This window comes from Salvia splendens, chromosome 9 (assembly GCF_004379255.2).
Source record: "Salvia splendens isolate huo1 chromosome 9, SspV2, whole genome shotgun sequence".
Taxonomy (NCBI): domain Eukaryota; kingdom Viridiplantae; phylum Streptophyta; class Magnoliopsida; order Lamiales; family Lamiaceae; genus Salvia; species Salvia splendens.
In genome coordinates this window covers 16,502,071-16,518,410 of record NC_056040.1, presented here as the reverse complement: position 1 = coordinate 16,518,410, position 16,340 = coordinate 16,502,071, and the positions used below count along the sequence as shown (strand labels likewise).

The window sequence follows — 16,340 nt, the reverse complement described above, 5'->3', positions numbered from 1 at the left end:
TTGGAATAGAGATTAGTATGACCACTTTATTGGTGTCATAAAATAGTATGAATAAATTTGGATTGAAATATGATCAAGTGGATAACCATAGAGTAGCTGCCACGTCACACCTTTACGGAAAGGACCCACCAAAATAACTAGAGTGTTCGAGAGTTTTCGCTTCGTTTGAGACGTAACGGTCTTATTTGTTTCCGTTAATTTATGACCGTTAAGGGGGCGCCAATTTTAATAACCTAATCACCTGTTTTAGAATTTTGTCTTTTAATGTTATACTCCTAATACTCGATCGGTCCCAATAAAAATTAAATATGTTTATTTTGTTATCTCATTAAAAATAAAACGATTTCTAAAATGGAAACAATAATATTAACTCACAAAACAACATAAAATCTCGTGCCGAAAAAGATGTCACACTTGTGAGAGTGACACGACACGGGATTTTAGGAGATTTTATTTTATGTATTAGATGAAAAGAGAAAACATAATATTTTATATTGTTGTGTGAAGGATTTTTTTTCTAAAAATGGAAATGTAACATCTTTAGTGAGACAAACTAAAAAAGAAAGTGATACATCTTTTATGGGACGGAGGGAATACTATATTTTTAAAAAAGAGAAAAAGAGAAAATAACCAAAAAAATATCATGTAATTTATTTATCCCGTAATTTTAAAAAATTGCCAATTACTATATCATAATATTTGACAAATTTTTTCAATTGTCAGTTTGTCACATAGCCAAATTTTATATTTTATGATGCTACGTTTCTAAATTTATCGATATAATGCATTGATATGTAAAATTAAAAGTATAATTGACTAAATATATTAAATGACATCATTTAAATAACTGAATGTTTTGTTTGCGTGACATTTTCCCTTTGCCAAAAACATGCATAATTTTCCTCAAATCATAGACTATGGGATAATTGAAAAAAAATGTTAAAGCCACGATATAATCGTCATTTTTAAAAATTCTGGAACAAGATCATGATTTGACTAAATAATATTTTTGCCAATTACCATAGAAAAATACTAGTAATAAATAATAGTAAGAGAAAGCAAACATGTCCTACCTACAAAGAAAAGACTAAAGAATAACATAAGCTATTTGATAGTAATTATCAACAAAACACGTCAGCAATCATAAAAAACCAACGTACTTACCCAACAATAAAAAATGGCAAAAACAACCCAAATTCAACAACTCCTTAATTGCAAACACATGCAAAAGTGTAGAAACAAAGTGAAAGGAGTTCAGAAACACTCGCAAAATTAGTTACATGATAAATCAGTCTTTAATTTGATGCAATATTAGAAAGAAAAAAAATAGGGTTACCTGAAGAGTTATAATATCGATTTATTTATTATGGTAATACAATAAAATCATTCTAGAGACGAGACGACGATATGCATTAACTTTCTAATGTTTTTACATAAAATAGGTAAGTGTTAGGGCCTCTAGTTAATTATTTGACAGCTAGATTTTTGTTTTTTATACTAATATTTTTTTAAGATGGAGCGTAAATTAATTCAATCTTCCCACTCTTGATTGTATGTGTTCTTAATTTGTAGAATTCTATTTTCCTTAAATAAGAATTAAAACTATTGCATATACTGTCATGTCTATCTATAAAAGACAGCTACATTTTTTACCATTTTTATATAAGTTGGGAGCACAAATCAATTTTGCATAAAACAAAAAATGATGCAGTTGGTTATAACCATGTGCAAACCAAATTTCCAGCGCAGCCACATGCACGACACCAATATATTTGCAACTATTAATCATACTAAAAATATTACGGCATTTGTTAATTAATTAATTTGCCAAATTGCACCATCTTTAAATAATTAAATCTGGTTTATGATATAATTCGGCTTGTTTCAAATTAATTTGGCCGCTATCTGTAGGAGTATTTAATAGAGACGTTGTGCATATCAATTTATGGAATTTCATGCACTCAAAAAGGTTGGCAAATATTGTCACCACACCACGAAAAATCCAATATAATTATGGAATCGACAAGAAAATCTCTGAGTGTCAATTGTTGCATGTGAAGAAATATTGAAATTTGCAACAAAATAGTAGTAACCTAAGTTGTGATATATCTCATTCACAGAGCATAATAAAAACCTAGTTTTTGGAATCATACACAGTTAAAAATGTATAGGAGCCGAGCCAGCCAAAGTTAAAATTCTTAAAATATTAGCTGTTAACTAGTCAAATTTGCTAGTAGTAGTATTTTAAGTGGTAATTACCTTTTAAATTAGTTACATTAGTACTAAAAGAATTAAGAGATTGCAATGTAAATTTGAAATAGAGTTATCTGCATGCCAATATGAGGAGTAAATGACTTAGGTAAATTTAATATCTGTAAACTTTAAATTTGAATTCCAATAAATTAACTACAAAATTGCACTTCAACATCTTGCGGTCCCCTAACAATTAAAACCTTCAGAAACAGATATATATATTAGTAGTATAATATTGGCTGAATATAGCGACGGTTTAAATTCTACTTCTGGATGAAATAATAAATTAATAGTGAAAAACTTATGACTAATATTTAGCGTCCTTATTGTTTTTTTCTAAATACAACAATAATGATTATTATTGTTAAATAATATTTAGCGTCATTGAGTAGTTTAATTTGAGAAAATAATTTATGGACAGACTCTGTAAATAGTATTAACTATTCACTATCAATTCGTAATCATATTATTTTGTAATTTCTCAAATACATTAAATTAAATTAAATTCTAGTTAAATTAGTGTCCCAAATTAATTTCGAAGCGTAACATAAAACAAATCTGAAGGATGGGATTGTTAAAAAGAAACAAAATACTATCGGCCCAAGACCAACATCGGCCCCATAAATCATCCCACTGAAGTTAAGCCCATCATAGGAAATGTTGTATAGAACCTTCGTCTAGGTCTTGGGCTTCGGCCGATTGTGTACAAGCAAGCCCATAACCATTTTCGTATCAATCTGGCATTAACAAGGAAACAAATTCCGGTATTGTGGTGAAATATGCTGTCTATATTATTTGTTGATAAAATAAAATTAATACTAATAAACATGATAAACTTAAAGGCTTATTGTGATTTTTGGCTCTATGGGGAACAAAACTTAAGCTGAATTTCAAAACATCACTTTAATATATTTATCTCTAAAGCATTGTGTCATTTAATTTTCACAGCGATTTTTAAAAGGTTATATTAAGAAATCAAAATCAGGCAAAAGTTAAAAACAATTATTACACATTACAATTATAACATTAAATTACATATGATTAACTTTCAAATTTAACAACCAACTATTCAACCGATTCCAAATGTGAAAAAATTCAATAGTCAAGATATATGAAAGCGACAAAATGACTTGGTATATCCTACCAATAAAATTTTGACATTATAACATAATAAGGTAATTGAATGTGATCAAATGCAAACTTTAAATATTGTACAAACTCCAAACTATAATCTGGACCGTTAGAAAATATCAACAGATGATAAAATAATAGCAACAAAAAATGTTAACATAATGTCAACTGTTGATGTTGTGTTGAAGTTGTGTTGATATTGTATTGATAATGTGTTGACATCAAAATCATGAAATTTTACACCGTGTTGTTATTGTGTGTGTTGATACTGTGTTGAAAAGTTTAGAGTTTGTACAATATAAGAGTTTGCATTTTAGACATAATATGACCCGAGAAATGAAACACTATAACATAATAAGATAATCAACTAATAATCATATTCGTGAACGTAATTAGCACTAGATTTTGTATATTTTTTTGATAATCAAAAGGCTCAACCGAAAAACCAATAAGCAAGAAAACCAAAATAAGAAAACCAAAACAACTCATTTCAGAGTACCAATAGCCAAAAGTCAACGCAAAACCAACAATCAACCAAACGAAGGGCACACAGACCTCAAAAGAAGCACACAAAACACGCAACAAACTCAAACCACAAGCAAGCCCGCCCAACAAAGCACAAAACAACAAGTCGAATGCAAGAATGTCACATTCTCAATGATCTTTGATTGCATTCATGGACTGGTCCTAAGCTTGTAACCCGACTATCTTCTACTCTTGACCAACTCCCCGTACATTTGTCATGGTAAGAAAGGAAATTTTGGACACCATCCTTTGATCTACGAATCTAGCCTCCAAAGTAATAACTCTTAACGATGGTAATCGAGAGACTTGAAAAGGCGATGCATATTAGAAGCTTTTGAGAGAAGAGAATTGTATATCTTCATTGATTAGCTCTCGGTTATCTCCCCAATTTATAGGGAGATTGTACAATGTAAATAAGGTAATAGATCAATCTAATTCTAGACTATGTATTACACATTTATTTCATATCAATCAAATATATTCTCCTCTAATCATGCTTGATTTGGTACGCTTGATTTGTTACTTTTGACACTCCCCCTCAAGTTGAGCAAGGGTATCTCCAATGCTTAACTTGGTCAACACTTCTTTGAACAAACTTGGGTTAACAGCTTTGGTGAGTATGTCTGTCAATTGTTCTTCTGAGCGGATGAACGGGAATTCAATGATGCCTCCGTCTAGTTTCTCTTTGATGAAATGTCGATCAACTTCCACATGTTTTGTTCTATCGTGTTGGACTGGATTTTCTGAGATGCTAATGGCAGCTTTGTTGTCACAGAACAACTGACTCTTCCGAGTAGGTGGGAAGCCAATTTCTGTGAGCAGTCTCTTGAGCCACAGGATTTCCATGAGTCCACTCTTCATTCCTCGGAACTCTGCCTCGGCACTAGATAGAGCTACAACCTTCTGTTTCTTACTCCTCCAAGTAACCAAGTTTCCCCCTATGAAAGTAAAGTAGCCTCCAGTAGATTTTCTATCCACCGGGTTGCTTGCCCAGTCAGCATCGGTGTATCCATCAATCTCCAAGTCTTCTCTCTTTGCTAGGAACACCCCATATCCTACAGTTCCTTTTAAATACCGCACGATCCTCAATGCAGCTTCCATGTGACTCGCTTGAGGTAGGTGCATGAACTGACTTACAATACCCACGGCGTATGCAATGTCGGGTCTGGTGTGTGAGAGATAGATAAGTTTTCCGACAAGCCGTTGATATCTCTCTCTGTCAGCGAGCTCTGCTCCTTCCTCTATCTTCAGACCATGGTTAGGGACCATTGGAGTGTCTGCGGGCTTACATTCAAGGAGACCTGTTTCCGCCAATAGATCTAGAACATATTTTTTCTGCCTTAGGAATATTCCGTGTTTAGATCGCAACACTTCTATCCCCAAGAAGTATTTTAGTGCTCCTAAATCTTTCATCGCGAATTCTTTGAACAAATTCTCCTTCAACCTCTGGATCTCTTCTATGTCATCTCCTGTGATAATCATATCATCAACGTAGATAAGCAGACAAGTTACCTTGTTGTCTCTTCTTTTTGTGAAGAGTGTGTGATCAGACTGACTTTGTTGAAATCCATGCTTGAGCATGGCTTGGCAGAACCTGCCGAACCAGACCCGTGGGGACTGTTTCAACCCATACAAGGTCTTCCGCAGCCGACATATCTCTCCATCTCCAAATTCTCCAGAAAAACCTGGTGGAACCTCCATGTATACTTCCTTGTTCTCTTCCAGTTCTCCATGGAGGAAGGCGTTAGTCACATCAAACTGGTGTAGATTCCAGTCTTTGCATGCCGCAACAGATAGCAGTGTTCGCACAGTCTCCATTTTAGCCACAGGAGATAATGTCTCTTCATAATCTACCCCATATACTTGGGTGTATCCTTTTGCCACGAGTCTCGCCTTGTATCTCTCGATTGAACCATCTGCTCTTCTTTTTATGGTGAATATCCACCGGCATCCAACTGGTTTTTTTCCTTTGGGCAGCGTACATTTCTCCCATGTGCCATTCTTGACTAGAGCGTCTATTTCTTTCTTCATAGCTTCTCTCCAGTGTTTGTGTTTGCTTGCCTCCTCAAATGATTGTGGGATGTCTTCTTCCTCATATAAAGCCATCTCGAAGGCCCGGGCCATTTCTGATAAGTGACCCTGCGCAATATTGGAAACTGCGTATTTTGCCTTTCTCCCTTTCCAATCTGGTGAGTATCGTCTAGGAGGTACCCCTCTTGTTCTCCATGGGGGCAGTTCGTATGGATCATGTATGTCTCCACTAGTTTCACGGTCGTCACTGTTCCTGTCAAGATTAGTATCAACATCTGAACTGATTACCTCGGGAATCGAAGGCGGGGTTGATGGTCGGGTAGTGTCACTTTGTTCCTCATTTTGTATTACAGGACTTGACGGCCCGGCGGTGTTGCTAGCTTCCTCAGTTGGACCAACGTCTGAGACAGGACTTGGCTGTGGTTCTCCCCCTATCTGTGGTTCCCTCGTCTGAGGTTCTCCCCCTATCTGTGGTTCCTTTGTCTGAGGCTCTCCCCCTAACTGGTTATTTTGGATACTTGGCAGCCAATCTAGGAGGTCGTTGTGAGGACTATGGTCTGAAGGTTGTGTCTCCCCCTGACTGCTAGATTGGGTGTAGAAATATTCCCCTTCCACAAAATCGCAATTCATGGTGGTGTGTATCCTACGGGTTTTTGGGTCATAGCATCTATAGCCTTTCTGATTTTTACCGTAGCCAAGGAATACACATTTAAGGGCACAAGGGTCGAATTTGGAACGGTCTTGCTTGGGAATATGAACAAAGACCGAGCACCCGAACACTCTAGGTTCAAGAGATAGGGATGATGGGATTTCAAAATGTTGGGAAAGAGTATCGAGGGGCGTTTTAAAGTTGAGTATTCCGGTTGGAAGACGGTTTATGAGGTATACGGCAGTGGCGACAGCTTCGGGCCAGAAGGATTTTGGTATTTTGGACTCAATTAAAAGAGCTCGTGTGATTTCTAAGATGTAACGGTTTTTCCGTTCCGCAACCCCATTTTGTTCTGGAGTGTAAGCGCATGAGGTTTGGTGGACTAGCCCTGTATTCCTAAAAAATTCTTGCATTTTATGATTGACAAATTCCCCCCCATTATCGGATCTAAGGATCTGGATGGTGTGTTTATATTGGGTTTGAATAAGGTTATAGAAGTCTACAAACTTATCAAACACGTCATGTTTATTTTTTAAGAAATAAATCCAGGTCATGCGGGAGTAGTCATCAACAAAGAGCACAAAATACCGAAAACCTTGTCCCCCCCGGGATAGGAGCGGGACCCCAAACATCCGAATGTATTAAAGCAAAAGGAGATTTTACTCTCGTATTGTTCAATTTGAAGGAATGTCTATGGTTCTTAGCCAACACACAAGTATCACAATGAAAGGACTTCAAGGATTTAGCTAATTCAGGAAAAAGAAGACGAAAGTATCCCAAAGATGGGTGACCTAACCGACGGTGCCAAAGCCAAGCCTGTCTGTCTGTCGGTCCGGGAGTCAGCATCATTGCAGCACTCTGTTGGGCTATCTTGTCCACATAGTACAGTCCGTCTCGCTCAGTGCCACGCCCAACTATCGTCCCCGTCTTGATATCCTGTAGCATGCAGAAGCGGGGTTGCATCAGTAATTTGCAGTTCAGTTCTCTAGTCACGTGACTTATTGATAACAGTTTGTGTGATAAAGACGGAACAAAAAGACAATTAGAGAGGCATAGAGTCGGCGAGATATTGATTGTGCCTGCCCCCATAACTTGTGCTAGGTCCCCACTAGCAGTTTGGACATAGGATTTTTTTGATTTGGATATGGACACAAAATCTGAGGCTTCAAATGATATCGTGTCTGTTGCCCCACAGTCGAAAATCCATTGAGGGTCTTTTGGGCCGAAAACAGATGTAGAAGAACAGGCTAAGGCGTCAAAGGAGTTCCGGCAGGATATGGTTGGCTGATAGTTGACTTGTTCGGAAAGTTGGGGTGCAATTTGCAAAGTTTTTGCAAGTGGGGGGTCAGTTTGGATTTTTTCGGAAGTTTGGGGGGTGTTTTTTGTGTTTTTCTTTCGGTGGGGGTGAAACTGAGATTTTCGGGACTTTAGGGGTGTAATTGGATAGATAACTTTTTGGTGGGGTTTAATTTGGAGTATCTGGGATTTAGTCAATTTGGGATTTTCCTTAGCCGCCTCCCTCAATTCTGCCATGGTGCCCTCGATCGGAGCTGCCCCTTCGCTGTGTGCCCCTTCGCCGCCGCTACCAGCGCCGTCGCTACTGCCCTCAATCGCGCGCCCTCCGGCAGTCGCTCCCACTGGATCGGAGTGGTCTCTAACGCTGACTTCCTGAAGATATCGCTGCCGTTGCTAGATCGACATGGATCCACGGCTGCTGTCTCCGTCAGCAGCAACTGCTGTCCAGCAACTAAGACCTCCGGCATTGCAGACGCTGCTCCCACTGCAGCGCCGCCTCCGACGAGCTTCACGTTGCTGCCATGGCTGGATTAACAAGGATCCATGGCTGCCATTTTCGTTAGCGCCGCCACTGCTGCCGCCCGCCGGAGGATCGGTGTTGGTGGAGTGGTGATGTGCGGCGGCCGCTGTGGCTCTCCCGCCTCCTCGGCCTCCGTCGTTTCGGCCTCCACTCCGGGTTTGCCTTGCCCTCTGCCATTTCACAAATTCTGCAAATTGTGCAGCAAGATATGTGTTTGAAGTCATATTGGATAGTTGGATGTTTTTTATGGGTTTGGTTATGGTTTTGTCAAATTTTGACATCTTGGTGGTTTTGGGAAGGATCGGGAAAGGTATGCCCGGGACAATGATGAATCTGTTATGAGTCCCGAACCTGCTTTGATACCATCTTAACGATGGTAATCGAGAGACTTGAAAAGGCGATGCATATTAGAAGCTTTTGAGAGAAGAGAATTGTATATCTTCATTGATTAGCTCTCGGTTATCTCCCCAATTTATAGGGAGATTGTACAATGTAAATAAGGTAATAGATCAATCTAATTCTAGACTATGTATTACACATTTATTTCATATCAATCAAATATATTCTCCTCTAATCATGCTTGATTTGGTACGCTTGATTTGTTACTTTTGACAATAACCTTTTCACCTAGCCTCCAAAGTAATAACCTTTTCACCATTTCTCAATTCGGGTCCATCTTCTCAAAGATAACTTTATTCCTAAGCCACCAAATGGACCATGCTATCACGTAGAAGAGAGAGGTCTATAACATTCTATCAAACATGAAGAAAGGTGCGTCCATCAAGCTACGAAAGCACGAAATTGGGTCTTTGGGCAGACAGATGAATAGATTCCAACAACTACAAACAAAATACCAAAGTTAATAGCCCATTGCTTATGCTCTTACTATCGTTTAACTTATGCTCTTACTATGCATAGTCTGAGCTATAGTCTACCCCATTACTTATGCTCTTACTATCACAAAAAAGGCTTTTTAGTACCCCACCCTTCCTGTATAGACATGAATCGTGATTGAAAAAGTTAGATAAAATAAAATTGAATTTTGGATGCTTTTTTTCATCTTTAATATTATTATTCTTAAATCTATACTCAACGAAATTCATAAAAAACTTTTTGGTGAGGAGTATTAGTTTTGTACTCAAACTTATCTAACTCTTGAAATCTTTAAATCAAACTCTGAATTGCATAGTTTGTTTGAGGAACTAGTTAAGGCAATGCTCATTTCAATATATTCCACATTAGTTATTGACAAAAGTATAATAGACGAAAGTCACAAAACAATGTTACTCCACAAAACATGAGCCTACTTAATTCACAACTAATATTAGCCTTTTACCCAACTTACGTGGGCTATATAGGCCTATATGTTATTAAGTTTATCTTTTCAAAATACTGTAAAATAAAAGTTACCAGTCAATTAATCAATAAACGACCGCACACCAAATTGCATTCAAAATTGGACCGAAATTAAAAAAATTCGATTATCGGTTAACTAATTACTGGCTTAATTGATTTAATTACTGTTTAATCGATGAACTGATACTCATTACAATGTACTATCAGTCGCACACTATAGGTTAGTAGTATTTCATAATCATAATAAGGTAATGCTATAGAAAGACTGTTCTCAAATAATTACAATCGAGGAATGCTATGGAGCCCTTTGGCAAATATAGTGTTTTTAAAATTTCTTATTTTTCTAATTTATAATTGTTTCTTATAATTTGAAAGTGTATATTACATTAAATTTATGTGTGATTTAATTAAAGCTAAGCTTTGAAATTCAAAATACATAATTATAAAAAAATAATTAAAAGCCAAAAAATATATAATTCAACTATACAATTAAATAATTAAAGGCGGACAATTGATATATTTAGGGCCTCCACAGTGGGGGGACGATAGTCCGCCACTGTAGCCATGCGGACGATGGCACATCCATCGTCCGCGGACAATAGAGCTTCGACCACGCATCGTCCGCCGTATCGTCCGCCCCACTGCGGGTCATGAGGACGGTACCGCGGACGATGCAACGCGTTTTCCTTTTTTTTTAATTCTTCAAAATTTATTATATGTATACACCCCAACTTCACTCTTCCATTCACTATACTCTTCCATTCTCACTCTTTCATACACTATAAAATGAATCCCGATGATTACCCAAGTCTGAATAGTCCGATGTTCAGTGGTGGTGCACGGTGGCCGGGTACACACCCTGATGAATACCGGCCCTTTGACTCCAACACCCAGTACGATCCTGATGAATACCCACGCCCCACCCCCACCGCGCCGCCGCCTCGAGCTCCGCCACCAAGAAGAAGCGGAACAAGCAAAGGGCCCAGAAGTTGCCGCCTCTAGAGAAAAATGAAGAGTTCGCCCCAGGGAGGACGAACTACAACCCGGATGAAACCATCGTCTTGGTTAGGTGTTGGAATTATATTTCGGAGGACCCGGTGTTTGCCAACAACCAAAAGCAAATAGCGTACTGGGAGCGCATCGCTGAGCGCTACAACGAGGCCAAGCCGCCGACCGCCTACAAGCGCCATAGGAAGCAGCTCCACAAGCACTGGGATCAGGTGAAGAAGCAGGTCAATTTGTTCTCGGCGGAGTACAAGAAGTGCTTGAGGGAGCAGGGCAGCGGCGAGAGTTAGACTGATGTGCGCGATAAAAAGCTTGCGTCGTACATTTCATTGTACGGCGATTTCAAGCATTAAAACTCATGGCTCCTCTTGAAGGACAAGCAGAAGTTCCAAGGAGGGATTCTGCCCTTATCGGCTGCGGCGAAGAGGAAGAAGAACACCGCCGTCGGTGATCATACGAGCAGCAAAAACGGCGCACCTCCGATGGACCTCAACCAGTCGATGTACGAGGATGAGAGTTTCGGCACACTGATGTCCTCCCCGCGCCCCATTGGCAGCAAGGCTGCCAAGAACAAGAGCAAGGCGAAGGCGACATCCTCACAAGCCGCGGCCCCGACCCCGATCCCGACCCTGACTTCGGCTGCGGAACATGCCTACGCGGAGTTGGTGGCCCTATAGTGGATGCTCTTATAGATTGATGAAGGAAAGTTAATAAATAAATAACATCGAATGTGAAGTCGTTGCTTGTAACTGGTCATTTAAAAGTAGGAAAATTTTATTTTGAATTTTTGGTTAAAAATGGTCGAATATTTGTCCAGTTGCAAGACTTTATCAAAGCATGAAGCATACGTGCGCTAAATCGGTTGTTTCGAGCAAGCAACGTCGTCTACTCCAATCACGTCTGTGTTTTTGTACTACACGATGTGTTCTCCCCTTATCCACCGTGTTCTTCACACTCTGTCCTCCATAGTACACACACCTTATATAAAAAATTGTACATTGCTGCTAATGTGCTAAGAGCATCCACAGTGGGACGGATGTCCCGGCAGACATTTCGACGGACTTCCCAAAAATACCTCCTGCCACGTCATAAGGACATCCCACTGCACTGCCACGTCATAAGGACATTGTACTGCACAATAGCGGACATCCCGACGGACATCCACAATAATAAAAATGCACAAATTCATCAAATTAAACAATTTACGGAATTAAAATTTCGACACGAATACAGACGGAGAAAGTGCAATGATAATTTCATTAAATAAAAAAAATAATAAAAAAGTACATTTCAAACAAAAAAGGTACTCATCGAACATGTCGGCCGCACCTCCGTATGCCAGCTGCCTGATTGCGGCAGTGCACTTCTGTTTGGGCGTGTGGCCGGGTTTACCAACCGCATCCTCCCTCATCCTGAAATACTCGTATCGACGCTCTAAAGCGCCCACGATACGCAGAAATAGAGGACGATGCATCCTAAAACGTCGTCGGAACATGTTCTCCCCAAACCGCGGCTCCGGAGCGAAGTAGTCCTCATACAAGTGACGGTGTGCAGCGATTTGGTCCCGGGGTACTATAGTTCGACGATGGATGGGTCGAGGTACCGCCGGCTGTTGCTGCTGCTGCAAGGCCGCTTGTATCGCGCGATTTATTTCCCTGGACGTAACGACCCGTAACTATTCTTTAATTCGCCGGCGTACGTCATCAGCACCCCCACCACTACCACTACCACTAGCCATTTTGGATATATAAAAGAAACGTAGAGAGAGAGAAACTCGTTAAAACAAGTGGTGCGAATGAAATGAAGTTCAACGAGCCGTATATATAGAGTTTTTTTTAAAAAATTAAAATTCTGGACGTCCGCTGGGAACCCGCAATGGCGGACGTCAGGACGGACGTCGTCGGAAAGTCGCGGATCTCCGGTGTCCGCAGCGGATGTCCGCTTCCGTCTCTCCCATGCCTAATGCCGGACGTCCCGCGCGAACATTCGGCACGCCGGTCCGACGTCTGCCGCTGTGGAGGCTCTAATGACTCGAATCCAAAATGATAGCACATACAACATTTTCGAATGATCAGTAAAAATTTAGATTGACACTGATCGGCGTTTTACTCGAATCTTTTTGTTTTTGACAAAAAATGCATGATCTGAACTCTCTCCCGAAAAGAGTTCCAAGTAAGATTAATTGTTGTTTTACTTCAAAGTCATTCATTAAACTTATGACTTTTATGATTAAAATTACATTGTTAAAAATGATTAGTCTTAAAAATAAAAATTGATGCTTTTAATAATAGAAGTAATTGTTCTTATGAATAAAGTTATTGTACTCCATGTTACAAAATAATTAAAAAGTGACATTTTTATGATTAAACACGATTATTGCGATAGTGATTATTGATCATAAATACGGAGTACTACCAATTGCTGTTTTAATGTATTAAAACTTACTATATTGGAACGTACAATAAAAGTTAGTAGTAATATTTAAAAAAGGAGTAAGGACCAGGTCGGGCCAGCTCAAACTCGTGCGTACACGAGAGTACGTCCTTTTTATAGAATAATAGGTTCACATATTTAATTTTTTATTTATATATTTCCAAAAAAATCTAGACCTAGTTATTATGTACAAGTATTTACGGAAAAAACGACATATTTTATAGTTTTGTGAGTGCTATTTAAAAATTCATTTAACTTTGTGTACAATATAGCGAAAATAAAATAAATACGAGCATATATTATCGAAAATAAAAAATCAAGTCTATTGTCATGAATTTTTCCTATTGGTACACACTCCCATTATTGTTCTCTTCTTTATGTATTTAAGGAGAATAAAAATGTGTAAGATCCATATTTAAATAATACTCCTAGTACATGGAACGTGACATAGCAGGAAATATGATTGTCAGTAAAGAAAACAATGAATGATTTAATACTGTATATTCACTCAGTTTAGGGTAAAAAATATTTCATATTCATTGATTTAGCAGGCGAAAAAACAGTAATTAGAGATGAAAAGATTTAAAAGGGAAAATATTAATGCTTATATTTATGTATTCCGCAGATCACAAAAGTCCTTAAGGGGGAAAAGAAAAACGTCCAGATTTATGCAAAAGAACTGATTCTACCAAATCAAGTTATCGTAATCAAGAAAGTCACACAGTGTTGTTTCAAATTTAATTAATTCCCAAATAATGCATGACATTTCAAATATTAGTAGACACAAACTTTGAAACGTCAATTCAGACTCCACTTTCATTGTGTAGTTAATTCGATGATTTTAAAAAAAATAGCGTGCCTTAATTCCTTTTCCAGATAGATAAAATTCATGGACTATATTTTCTTATATTCCAAATGTCCTATTCAAATTTATGCATAAAAATACCCTTGCTTTTGGAGACCTTTTGGAGTGGCTACAACAAAGTGGATGAAGAGTAATTTTGGATAAAAATCATATAATTAAGGAAAGGATTCATAACGCAAATCTCCAAACAAAAGAGGGAATTTGGTGAATTTATTTTATTGACAAATGCATGACAGTTCCACCTTTTTTGTATAATATGTTGCGCAAATAACTCGAGTGTTCAATGAACCACCCCATAATTATCAAAGAAATCCATAATGTTTAATTTTCCATATACTATTGGTAAGAAAATCAATATAGATATTTCGAAAATATAAAAAAAATAAAACCTAATCGTATTTCATATACTCCATATTATCAAAGTACCATTCAAGTAAAAGGGCACAATTGTCTTAAAATGTTTGCTGTTTTTGAGGTGAAGTAATTTAGTTGAATTAGCATTAATTACACTAATTCTTTATTAATATTCGAAGCGGGTGATTGGACAAATTATAATCATTTAGCCTCACTTTTTAAAATTGGGACCGACGTAAAAAAAAGGAATAATAATAATTTTGAAACGAACCCAAACCTAATAAGGAACTAAACAAAGGGACAAACAAGTGTGACAAATGACAATACACATCATCGATCAACCAAAGTTAGTATTCTCTAAAACTAAAACCTAATTAAAAAAACATATTTTTCCGATGCATATAATTATCAACAAGATCAAAAACCAAAAACTAATTTTTTTTGAATAAAATTAATTACCGAAATATGTCAAAGCAGAGCTTCCAAACTTGCTTTCTTGGCGACATTGCAAACAGGGCAGCAATCGAGAAAGGCATCGCAATCTCTGCATGAGCAGAGATGCCTGCACGGCAGCATTATCACGCACGATTTCCTAGAATTGCAGCATCTGCAAACCATCTTCCTCGATTCTCCCTCATCCTCCTCTTCTCCTTCTCTCTCTCTCTCCACGCAGCACGACCCCGCGTCCTCCGCTGCCGCCTCCTTCATCCGCGCCCTCAGCGACGCCGCCATCGCCTCCCTCTCCTGCGCCAATCTCTGCCACGTCACCTTCTCCATCTCCATCCTCCTCACGCACTCCTCCAGCTCCACTTTCCTCCTCCCGGCTCTCGAGATCTCGTCGTCTCTCTGCTTCAACAGAGACTGAATCTTCGATTCGTAGCTCCTCACCAGGAGCGCCGTCTGCCGCCGCCGCTGCACCTGCAGCGCCATTCTCAGCCTCTCGTTCTGTTTCGATTGAAGAAAATTGCAATTAGATATTAGTTTTTTCTTCAATTTGAAAGCAAAAAATGGTTGATTTACCTGCGTGTTGAGGTAGTGATCAATCTCGATTCGTTGATTCTGGAATTGAGCGGAGACGATGTGAGGGACAGAGAGATGATGATCGTTGGAATTAGAATGGTAGCAGCGGAGATTGGTTAATCCGTAAGCATTCTCGTCTTGGCATCCACCAAACACGAATCCTGAGTTGCTCATCTGAGCTTGAATCGCCATTGCAGCAGTTGAAGAAAATAAATTGGGGGTAAATCGAATCGAGGGTGAAAATAAAGGGGAAAGAATGATGAGTGTGGAGATAGAGCATTAAAGAGGGAGGTTGAGCAAAAGGCGTACACATGCAGATTTTGTGACTAAACAATCGGGCATATGGACTGATATGGTGAAGGTTAGGAGGGTTGAAAAGTGTGAGTGCGTGTGCGTCAATATATAACTCTCTTTTCTTTTAACTTTGTGCTTGGTGAATAGTTGTTCAATGTGTGTGAGAGAGAAAGAGAGGAGAAGAGAAAGTGTGTGTGTTGTCAGTTGGGTCATATTATGAATGCTGGAGAACAGGATTCGGGGCCTCGATACATTAAAATGGTGAGAGAGATATATTTGGATCTTGTGTTTTCACTAAACAAGTTTCGGTGAATACGTCCAAACCTAACCTATTTTGGATTTTTATTTTTATTTTTATTTTTGATTTTTGATTTTTGATTTTTGATATGGTATAAATTGGCAACTTTTACTCAACTTATTACTACATAAAATTGGCAGCTTTTGATTTTTGATTTTTGATTTTTGATATGGAATAAATTGGCAGCTTTTACTGAACTTATTACTACATAAAATTCTCGTTTGGCAATGCCTAGAGAGCAACTTTGATTCTATACAATAGTAAATTATTTAAAGTACCCATAATACTCCTACTAGTACTTAGTCCAGAT

At 38.4% G+C, this 16,340-nt stretch overlaps 1 protein-coding gene across 1 annotated transcript; it reads right to left on the bottom strand.

Moving 5' to 3' along the window:
- Positions 1–14,235: 14,235 nt before the first annotated feature.
- On the bottom strand, positions 14,236–15,967 carry LOC121746611 (probable BOI-related E3 ubiquitin-protein ligase 3). Its single transcript, XM_042140510.1, has 2 exons — positions 15,439–15,967; positions 14,236–15,363 (listed from the first exon to the last, which is right to left on the bottom strand). The coding sequence occupies exons 1-2, from the start codon at positions 15,628–15,630 to the stop codon at positions 14,887–14,889; spliced, it is 669 nt and encodes a 222-aa protein (XP_041996444.1). The 5' UTR covers positions 15,631–15,967; the 3' UTR covers positions 14,236–14,886.
- Between the last annotated feature and the right edge of the window lie 373 nt (positions 15,968–16,340).

Excerpts from the sequence above, each read along its gene's own strand:
- LOC121746611 (XM_042140510.1), bottom strand. The coding sequence starts at position 15,630 with ATGGCGATTCAAGCTCAGATGAGCAACTCAGGATTCGTGTTTGGTGGA. Across the intron at positions 15,364-15,438 it reads ATCACTACCTCAACACGCAG|AACGAGAGGCTGAGAATGGC; the intron begins GTAAATCAACCA and ends CAATCGAAACAG.